The sequence below is a fragment of the Sorex fumeus genome, unplaced genomic scaffold (assembly GCF_029834395.1).
Source record: "Sorex fumeus unplaced genomic scaffold, SorFum_2.1 ptg000019l, whole genome shotgun sequence".
In the NCBI taxonomy this organism is placed as follows: Eukaryota; Metazoa; Chordata; class Mammalia; order Eulipotyphla; family Soricidae; genus Sorex; species Sorex fumeus.
The window spans coordinates 873,612-884,239 of NW_026606076.1; the positions used below are offsets into that span (position 1 = coordinate 873,612).

The window sequence follows — 10,628 nt, forward strand, 5'->3', positions numbered from 1 at the left end:
GACTCTCTTATTTCTATTTTATAGAGTAGAAAATGGAGGCTCAGAGGAATGAAAAGACAGACCCACGGTTGGAGAGGTAGTACAGTGGGGAGGACACTTCTCTTGCATGCAGACAACCTGGGTTTGATAACCTGGCACCCGATAGTATCCCCTGAGCCCTGCCAGGCGTGACCCCTGGGCACAGAGCCTGGAGTCAGCACTGAGCACTGCTCGGTGTGGTCCAAAATAAATAAATAGATAGATAGATAAATATACTGACCCAGGGCGGGAGAGATAATACAGGGGGTCACGATCCTAGTTCAATCCCTGGCACCATGTACGACCCCTGGAGCCCACCAAGTGTGATCTCTGAGCACAGAGCCAGGAGTCAGCCCTGAGCACTGCCAGATGTGAGCCCCCAAGGCTGGTGTGCAGGGCATGGGCATCAGGAGGGGTTGGTTCTATTGTTCAGCGCCAAATGCTTTCTTTCCCCTCCCCCCCCGCCCCCCCCCCCCCCCCGCTTGCAGCTGTATAACTCCACTGTCTCCCTTGACTTTTTACCGGTGTCTACACTGGAGCTGGTGTCTCTACCACAGTTCCCTGCAGAGACATCTCTGCGCAATTCTCATTCTACCCAGGGTGGGGGTTCTTTCCCATGCTCCTCCCACAGTGCTCGGGTCTGGAGTCCTGACTCCAGGGAATCCCCCACCCGCCGGCCTCCAGACCCCGGAGCTGCCTTCCGGTGTGGCTGTGGGCTGAGGAACGGCGAGCGAGTGGGTTCGAGGGTTTATCGCTGTTTATTGCTGGCTGGGGCAAGGGTAGTTGGGAAACTGCTGTGCCTGCAGGTTGACCTTGTTGGCCAGGCAGCTTCGCTGATGCATGGTGCCCAGGGGCAGGTGGCTCTCCTGGTTGGTGCCCACAGCCAGCACTGCGGGGCCCTCGAATTTCCAGGGGTACTTGTGGTTGTAAAGGGTGGACAGGAAGCGCTCTGTCCCCAGCGGGGGTTCTATGTGGCTGTACTTGCACTGTGGAGTCAGGATGTTTCTGGCTAGTTCCAGAAACCCCCCACGGACCACCCACCCTCAAAACCCTGGGGGAGAGGTTCAGCCCAGGCTGAGCGATGGATGCCCTCCAGGGGAGTGGACAGGGGGGCCCTACCCCCTGGTTTGGGCCAGCCCAGGAGAGGAAAAGAAACCAGAGGGCTGGAGCAATAGCACAGCGGGTAGTGCGTTTGCCTTGCACGCGGCCAACCCGGGTTCAATTCCCAGGATCCCATATGGTACCCCAAGCACCGCTAGGAGTAATTCCTCAGTGCAGAGCCAGGAGTAAGGCCTGAGCATGCCAGGTGTGACCCAAAAGCAAAAAGAAAAAAAAAGAAAAGAAAAAAATGAAACCAGAGAGAGATGGAGATGGGAGAGAGCCGGGTCCTGGGGGGCTGACAGTGGACGATGCTGAGCTAAGCCCTGGCTCGGGGCATAAGAGGCTGTGATGACAGCAAGGTGACTCGGGGCTGGAGTGATAGTACAGCGGGCAGGGAGCTTGCCTTGCATGCAGACGATCCAGGTTCAATTCCCAGCACTGCACAAGGTCCCCGGTGCTCGGCCAGAGTGCAGAGCCAGGAGTAAGCCCTGAGCATTGCTGGGAGGGCCCCCCCCATCAAAAAAGATGGCCCTGGAGAGAAGCCTTAAAGGGCTGGAGTGAGAGGATGGTGTAAGCATCCTGAGGGAAGCCTGGACTGATCTGGAAGCTCCCTGGCTTGGAGGTACCTCCTCCCACTGTCCCCTCACCCTCTGAAGCTGCTCCTCAGTTATGGTGGCTGGACATGGTCTGTGTGGCTTCATCATTTTCTGGTGCAAGGTTAAGAAATCTGTTTCTGGGGTGGGAGAGAGGGTGAAGGGGGTTATGTGCTGCCCACCCTCATTCTCAGTCCCCAGCATTGCGGGGTGGGAGGTGGTGGGGGGGTGGTATGGCCCTTTAAACCTCTCCCTTCCTGCCTGCACCATGAAAAGGAGTTAGGACCAAAAGAGGAAGGATACGGAAAGAGGCGGGGTTAAGGATATGGAAGGGGTGGGGTTGAGGATATGAAAGGGGCGGGGTTAGGCCCAGTAGAGGGGAGATATGGGAAGGGGCACGGTTAAGGATGGGAAGGGGCGGGGTTAAGGATATAAAAGGGGTGGGGTTGAGGATATGAAAGGGGCGGGGTTAGGGCCAGTAGAGGGGAAATATGGGAAGGGGCGGGGTCAAGGATGGAAAGGGGGCGGGGATAAGGATATAAAAGGGGTGGGGTTGAGGACATGAAAGGGGCGGGGTTAGGGCCAGTAGAGGGGAGATATGGGAAGGGGCGGGGTTAAGGATGTGAAGGGGCGGGGTTAAGGATATGGAAGGGATTGGGTTGAGGACATGAAAGGGGCGGGGTTAGGGCCAGTAGAGGGGAGATATGGGAAGGGGCAGGGTTAAGGATGTGAAGGGGCGGGGTTAAGGATATGGAAGGGGTGGGGTTGAGGGCATGAAAGGGGCGGGATTAGGGCCGGTAGAGGGGAGATATGGGAAGGGGCGGGGTTAAGGATGTGAAGGGGCGGGATTAAGGATATGAAAGGGGGTGGGGTTAAGGATATGGAAGGGGCGGGGTTGAGGACATGAAAGGGGCGGGATTAGGGCCAGTAGAGGGGAGATATGGGAAGGGGCGGGGTTAAGGATGTGAAGGGGCGGGGTTAAGGGTATGAAAGGGGTGGGGTTGAGGACATGAAAGGGGCGGGGTTAGGGCCAGTAGAGGGGAGATATGGGAAGGGGCGGGGTTAAGGATATGGAAGGGGTGGGGTTGAGGACATAAAAGGGGTGGGGTTGAGGGCATGAAAGGGGCGGGGTTAGGGCCAATAGAGGGGAGATATGGAAAGGGGCGGGGTTAAGGATGTGAAGAGGCGGGGTTAAGGATGTGAAGGGGCGGGATTAAGGATATGGAAGGGGTGGGGTTGAGGACATAAAAGGGGTGGGGTTGACGGCATGAAAGGGGCGGGGTTAGGGCCAGTAGAGGGGAGATATGGGAAGGGGCAGGGTTAAGGATGTGAAGGGGCGGGGTTAAGGATGTGAAGGGGCGGGATTAAGGATATGGAAGGGGTGGGGTTGAGGACATAAAAGGGGTGGGGTTGACGGCATGAAAGGGGCGGGGTTAGGGCCAATAGAGGGGAGATATGGAAAGGGGCGGGGTTAAGGATGTGAAGGGGCGGGGTTAAGGATAAGAAAGGGGTGGGATTAGGGCCGAAGGGAGAGCTATGAAAAGGGGCGGGTTAAGGATATAAAAAGGGGCGGGGTCAAGGATATCGAAGGGGTGGGGTTAGGGCCAATAGAGGGAAGATATGAAAGGGGGCGGGGTTAAGATATGAAGGGGCCAGGTTAGGGCTGGAAGAGGGATATGGAAGAGGTGGTGTTAGGAGGGCCGGATCAGAAGGTGGAGTGTGAGCTGGCAGAGATTGGTGCCTGGAAGAAAGGGGACCAGGGGAGGGGAAGGAGTTCTGACAATAAGGAACAGGTAGTTCAAGGGCAGAGCTGAGATGATGAGTGGGGGAAGGGGCGAGGCGCATAGGAGGTGGAGCTAGAAGGGAGGGGTGGGACCCCGAGGGCGGGGCGGCTCGGGTGGGCGTGGCCACACTCACCACCAGTGCCCCTGGGTAGATTGCTCTCCAGCAGGTGGAGGGTGGGCTCTAGGGGGATCCTGATTGTATCCGAGGGGGCGTAGTCGGTTCCCATGGTGGTCTGGAAGAACTTCTTGAGCAGCATCGAATCCCCCAGGCTCACGTGACTCTGCAGTTGCTCGTGTGGCACGTGGCGGGTTCCCGGCTTGCAGGCCATGGTGATGGGCTAGAGAAAGACGTGGCATCCCGCATCCGGTCCCTCGGGTGGGGTGCCAGAGGGGGGGCATGCCTCGGTTGGCGGGACGGGGTGGGGGCACTAGACTGCCCTGGACAGTCTCTTTGGGCTGCAGTTGAGGAGGCTGTGGGTTGGCACTGGGATCTTGTAGGGTAGGCAGAACTGCCGAGGAGAGCTGGAGTGTGTGGGTGTACCGAGCTCGGCAAAGAGATCCAGGGATCCCACCCCACCCCACCCCGGCCCTCCAACGAAGGCTCTTTCCCCTGAGGGGTCCTGATCACCTGGCCGTGGCAGAGGTTTGTGGTGGTGGTGAAGCTGCCTGGACCGTGATGCCTGTTTCCTTCCAAGATGTGGGACTGTGGGGCATGTTCGTGGTGGAGAACAAAACGCTCTGTTGTGGGCCAGAGAAACGCACAGTGGGGAAGCCTTGCAGGTGGCAGACCCCAGTTCAATCCCTGGCACTACATAGGGTCCCCCAAGCCTCTCCAGCAGCGATGTCTGAGCCAGGAGTAGACCCTGAACACTCCCGGGTGTGGTCCCCAAACAAAAAAAATCCAACCAAAACGGTCACAGTGACGGTCCTCCCGTTGTTCATCGATTTGCTCGAGCGGGCACCGGTAACGTCTCCATCGTGAGACTTCTTGTTACTGTGTTTGGCATCTTGAATACGTCACGGGGAGCTTGCCAGGCTCTGCCGTGCGGGCAAGATACTCTCAGTAGCTTGCCGGGCTCTCCGAGAGGGGCGGAGGAATCGAACTCGGGTCACCTATCCTATGTTGGCTGCGTGCAAGGCAAACGCCCTACCCGCTGTGCTATCGCTCCAGCCCTATAGCACAGCAGGTAGGGCATTTGCCTTGCATGCGGCCGACCCAGGTTCGATTCCCAGCATCCCATATGGTCCCCCGAGCAACACCAGGAGTGAGTCCTGAGTGCATGAACCTGGAGTAACTGCTATGCATCGCTGGGTGTGACCAACCAAAACAAGAATCAAAAAAACAACAGTACCAGTGGCAGAGATGGTCCCAATTGTGCCTGTGGCCCATAGCATGGCTGGCAGCAGTGACACATATTTTTTGTTTTGGTTTGGTTTGGGGCCACACCCAGAGGTGCTCAGGATTTACTTCTGGTTCTGCACTCAAGAATTACTCCCGAGGCTGGAGCGATAGCACAGCAGGTAGGGCATTTGCCTTGCAAGCGGCCGACCCGGGTTCAATCCCCAGCATCCCATAGGGTCCCCCGAGCACTGCAAGGAGTAATTCCTGAGTGCAGAGTCAGGAGTAACCCCTGTGCATCGTCAGGTGTGACCCAAAAAGCAAAAATAATAATAATAATAATTACTCCTGGTGGTACCCATGGAATGCTGGGAATCGAACCTGGTCAGGCCCATGCAAGGCAAATCCATCCACCCACGATTCTGTCGTCAAACAGCGGGGTCTTACCTGGCTCCTGGGCATTGAAGTGTAGTGCTTTAGTGGTCTCACCACGGAAGAGGTCATCTCCAGGACAAATATGGACAAAGTGGACCTGGGCATATGCCCGAGCCTTGTCATATCTGCAGAAAAGGAAAGGAGGGGAAAATTCAATCTGGACTTTTGGTGGCGGGCGGGGGTATGCTGTGGTGTTCGGGAGTTACTCCTAGCAGTGCTGTTCCATGGAGTGCTGGGTTCGAGCCCAATCTCCTGCATGCAAAGTCTGTGCTTAGTCTAAGTTTTTGCTGAGTTTTTGTTTCTTGTTTTGGGTGGTGCTCAGGATTGACTCCTGACTCTGTACTCAAGAATCACTCCTGAGGGGCTGGAGCAATAGCACAGCAGGTAGGGTGTTTGCCTTGCACGCGGCTAACCCGGGTTCGACTCCCAGCATCCCATAGGGTTCCCTGAGCACCACCAGGGTTAATTTCTGAGTATAGAGCCAGGTGTAACTCCTGTACATCGCCAAGTGTGACCCAAAAAGAAAAAAAAAAAAAGAATCACTCCTGATGGGCTTAGGGGACTGTACAGGGTGCTGGGAATTGTATCTGGGTCGGTCATGTGCAAGACAAATGCCCTACCTGCTGTCCCATTGCTTCTGACTCCATGCTGAGCTTTTGGAAATAATTTTTGATTGCTAGGGAAACCGAGGGAGAGCAGATTTTCTGTGAACAGGGGGTTTCGGGACAGAGATCTGGCCCACCAGTGGGCCTTGCCTATGGGACCATCTTAAAGGCACACGATTGGTCCTTAAAGCCTTAGGGCAATAATTTTCAATTGATAGTTTGCAGAAATTTCCTGCCTGTCCAGAATACAGTTATTGCCACTTAAGTGACAGCGGTGATCTTTGTTCTTTTTGTTTGTTTGGGGGGGGGCACACCTGGAAGTTCCTGGGGCCAAGACATGGTTCTGTGCTTGGGTGGTCACACCTGGCAATACTCAGGAGACCAGGTGATGTTGTAACCAAACCGTGGCCTCCTCCATGCAAAGCCTGGCCTCTGAGCTCTCTCGCCAATCTTTTTGTTTCCTTCGGGGGAGGGAGGCCCCATCCAGTGGTACTTGGGAGCTCCGGTGTTCAGAGGCCACGTCTGGAGGCGCTTGCGAAACCATGAAGAACCAGGGATAGAACGCGGGTTCTCCACGCGCTAAGCATGTGCTCCAACCCTTTGAGCCCTCCCTGCAACCTCGACAGTGGTTTACGACGACTGGTTCATAAATATAAAAAAGGTCGGAATCACTGGCTTTGGTGTCACCCCCACATGCCCCAAACCCTTAGCCATATCTTGGTGGAAGGTCACACCCATAGGAGGAAGACCACATGTCTTGATGTAAGCTCATGCCCCTTCGGTGGAAGGACAGCCCCTTTGATGGAAGACCACGTCCCCTCTGTATAAGTCCACACCCTTCTGTGGAAGACCACGCCTTTTGGTTAAAGGCCACGCCCTTCTGCAGAAGACCACGCCCTTTGGTGGAGGCCACGCCCTTCGGTGGAAGACCACGCCCTTGGTGGAAGGCCACGCCCTTCTGTAGAAGACCACGCCCTTCTGTAGAAGGCCACGCCCTTCGGTGGAATGCCACACCCTTTGGTGTAAGACCACGCCCTTGGTTGAAGACCACGCCCTTCGGAGGAAGGCCACGCCCTTCGGTGGAAGACCACGCCCTTCGGTAAAAGGCCACGCCCCCTCGGGGAAGCCCTCTTCCCTTAGTACCTGTCTGGGGGCAGACCCTGAGGCACGAAAGCTTCTTTCTTTTCGGAGCACATGGGTCCAGAGCCCAGCTTGACATCTCCCAGTTGGATGCTGGAGGTGGCCTATGTGCAGACAGGGATGGGAAGGGCAAAACCACCCAGTCGTCTGCCACCGCCCTGTCCCTGGCCACACCACCCTGCCTCGACTTACCCTCGCACACATCAAGGCCGGAGGGCTTCCCGGGGCCAAGAACTGTCTCTTGTAGGAAGTCTCATCGTCATGGGTCCTACGGTCCCACTGGAGGGGGTTGGCGTGATCTGGGTGGGGGGGCAGGAGATGAGGGAGCATGAGGCTGAGTCCTGAAAATCACAGTCTCCACTGGGGTGGGGGTCCGTGCCTTGGGAAGGGTGTGAGGCTAATTAGCAGAAGCTGAGGGCTGCTTCTCCATCAAACTACGAAGTAATGGGGCGTGCAGAGATAGCATGATGGACTGAATGCAGGCTTTGCTGTGTGTTTTTTTTTTATTAATATATATTTTGCTTTTTGGGTCACACCCGACAATGCTCAAGGATTACTCCTCACTCTGCACACAGTAATCACTCCTGGTGGTGCTCGGGGGACCATATGGGATGCCGGGAATCGAACCTGGCTCAGCTACATGCAAGGCAAATGTCCTATTGCTCTGTCCGTCTGAGTGCAGGTTTTGTAAGCAGGAGGCCTGGGCGTGGTTCCCAGCATCACACAGTCCCTCAGGACCAACCCACGAGCACCAACTCAGGAGTAGCCCATGAGTACTTCCAGTACTTCTAAAATCAATCAAAAAGAGCAGTAATGGGGGGGGGGGCTGGAGTGATAGCACAGCGGGGAGGGCGTTTGCCTTGCACGCGGCCGACCCGGGTTTGATTCCCAGCATCCCATATGGTCCCCCGAGCACCGCCAGGAGTAACTCCTGAGTGCAGAGCCAGGAGGAACCCCTGTGCATCGCCAGGTGTGACCCAAAAAGCAATAATTAATTAATTAATTTAAAAAAAGAAAAAAACAGTGACAGGGGCTGGAGCAATAGCACAGCGGGTAGGGCGTTTGCCTTGCACGCGGCCGACCCGGGTTTGATTCCCAGCATCCCATATGGTCCCCCGAGCACCGCCAGGAGTGATTCCTGTGCAATGTCCGGGTGTGATCCAAAAAAGCAAAAAAAAAAAAAAAAAAAAAAAGAGCAGTAATGGCGCCCAAGCTCTGAGCCCTGCACCCCAACTCTGTTTTCCTTGGGGAGGACGTTTGGGCCACTCCTGGTAGTGCTCAGGGCTTATTCCTGGATCTGTGCTAAGGGATCACTACTGATGATGATCAGGGGACACTGCATAGTTCTGCGAAGCAAACCAGGGTTAGATGTGTTGCAAGGCAAGTGTCCAACGCACTGTACTAACTCTCCACCCTGCATCCCGTCCTTTCCCCTCCTGGCCACTACTGCCCTACAGGTTTCAAAGCAGCGTAAGGGGGCTCCAGGCGACCCTGTGGTTTCTCAATAATTTTTTTGCTTTTTGGGTCACACCTGGCGATGCACAGGGGTTCCTCCTGGCTCTGCACTCAGGAGTTACTCCTGGCGGTGCTCAGGGGACCCTATGGGATGCTGGGACTCGAACCCGGGCCGGCCCCATGCAAGGCAAACGCCCTACCCGCTGTGCTATTACTCCAGCCCCTGTTTCTCAATTTTTTTGACTTGGTTTTGTGTTTGAGCCACACCTGGCGATACCCAGGAGTTACTCCTGGCTCTGCACTCGCTCCTGGAGGTGCTCATGGGACTCTATGGGATGCCAGGGATCGAACCCCGGTCTGCCGCAAGCCAGGCAGGCGCCTTACCCGCTGTACTATCACTGCGGCAGGGTTTCTCCGTCTACTGACAACTGGGAGTGAACAATTTTTTGTTTGGGGGTCATGGCCAGCGGGACCGAGTACCAGCTATTCCCGGCACTGTGCTCAGGAGCGCTCTCTGGCGGTGCTCGTGAGATTCTGTGGTGCAGACGATGAACGGGACTCACTGCCCCCAAGGCAAGTGCTCTCCTCCGCCACCCTCACCCCCACCCCGACATCTCTGTGGCCCCACTGAATTGGATAATTATTTGGGGGAGCGGGGGGGGAGGGGAGCACAGCCGGTGGCGCTCAGGTTAGGGATCACTCCTGACAGTGCTTGGGGAAATCGTATGAGGTGCCGGGAACTGAATCCGGGTCCGGTGCATGCAAGGCCAGCACCCTCCCGCTCTGTACCATCTCGCCAGCCCCTAAATAGGAGAATTCTTTGCTAGGAGCGAAGGGCTGCATGGGAGAGATCAGAAGAGGGGGGGCACCACATTCCAGGGCCTCCATCCATTCACTCCCTGCCCGGTGCGACATCCCCTGGAAATCACAGTGCCTGCAGACCTCGCCAAGCGGAGTTGCTCAGAATCCCCCCGCGCGTCCCCTCTCCCGTCCGGGGGCCTCCCCGGGCTCACGGAGGTGTCGTCCAGCCCTGCGGCTCTGTGGGCACGAGGGATAGGGCGGAAAGAAGTCCTGGTAGGTGGTGGCCAGGAGGCGCGGCTTGGAGAGGTCGCCCTTGGGCATCGAGTCCCGGCCGAAGACGAGGCGCTGGGTCAGGGCCAGCTCCTGGTCGCGCGGTGGCCGCTGCAGCCAGCCGTAGCCGGCGCGCGCGGTGGACACGGCCGTGCGGGTGCGCGCGTCGGCCTCCAGGGGCACGTGGCTGCTCTGCATGGCCAGTGTCCGCGCCTGGACCAGAGCCTGCCCGTCGGCCGGCTGCTGCGGGGGCAGCGGCGTGAACGCGCCGTGCGCCTCGGACACAGCCTCGGCCACGGCCTGGGACACTGCCCAGGACGGGAGCGTGGGCAGGAAGGGGTGGCGCGACGCCCTGGGCCTCAGCATCACCAAGGGCGTCACGTCGTGCGCCGGGAAGTGTCGGTGCGACGTGGTCTGCGGGGTGCCCACTTGCAAGCGCGGATCGGGGCCCAGGGAGAAGTGAGAGGTTTGGGTGATCTCCCGGCCGGCCGGTGGACGCGGCAGGAAGGCGCTGGAGGTCATCGCTGAGCCCGAGGCCACCTGGGAGGGGGAAAAAACAGAGGACAAGAGGCTGGAGCGATAGTACAGTGGGTAGGGCGTTTGCCTGGCACGCGGCCGACCTGAGTTCGATTCCCAGCATCCCATAGGGTCCCCTGAGCACTGCCAGGAGGAATTTCTGAGTACAGAGCCAGGAGGAACCCCTGTGCATTGCTGGGTGTGACACAAAGCACCGTAGCACTGTCCTCCCGTTGTTCATCGATTTGTTCGAGCGGACCCAGTAACATCACCATTGTGAGACTTGTTGTCACTGTGTTTGGCATATTGAATACGTCACGCGGAGCTTGCCAGGCTTTGCAGTGCGGGCGAGATACTCTCGGTAGCTTGCCGGGCTCTCCGAGAGGGGCGGAGGAATCGAACCTGGCTCGGCCAGGCCGGCTGCGCGCAAGGCAAACGCCCTGCCGTTGTGGGCTGGAGAGACAGCACAGCGGGTAGGGCGTTTGCCTTGCACGCGGCCGACCCGGGTTCGATTCCCAGCATCCCATCTGGTCCCCTGAGCACCGCCAGGAGTAACTCCTGCGTGCAGAGC

General features: G+C 57.5%; 1 protein-coding gene across 1 annotated transcript; it reads right to left on the bottom strand.

Moving 5' to 3' along the window:
- Window positions 1-776: 776 nt before the first annotated feature.
- SAXO5 (stabilizer of axonemal microtubules 5) lies at window positions 777-10,063 on the bottom strand. Its single transcript, XM_056113251.1, has 8 exons — window positions 9,510-10,063; window positions 7,208-7,331; window positions 7,019-7,119; window positions 5,283-5,395; window positions 4,125-4,234; window positions 3,630-3,834; window positions 1,767-1,852; window positions 777-1,004 (listed from the first exon to the last, which is right to left on the bottom strand). The coding sequence occupies exons 1-8, from the start codon at window positions 10,061-10,063 to the stop codon at window positions 777-779; spliced, it is 1,521 nt and encodes a 506-aa protein (XP_055969226.1).
- Window positions 10,064-10,628: the final 565 nt, after the last annotated feature.

What these genes read in the sequence shown, in the direction of transcription:
- SAXO5 (XM_056113251.1), bottom strand. Translation starts at nt 10,063, where the DNA reads ATGACCTCCAGCGCCTTCCTGCCGCGTCCACCGGCCGGCCGGGAGATC. An exon ending in CGGCCTTGATGTGTGCGAGG is followed by an intron (nt 7,120 to 7,207) that starts GTAAGTCGAGGC and finishes GTCTGCACATAG; the next exon opens with GCCACCTCCAGCATCCAACT. An exon ending in CTGAGGAGCAGCTTCAGAGG is followed by an intron (nt 1,005 to 1,766) that starts GTGAGGGGACAG and finishes CTGACTCCACAG; the next exon opens with TGCAAGTACAGCCACATAGA.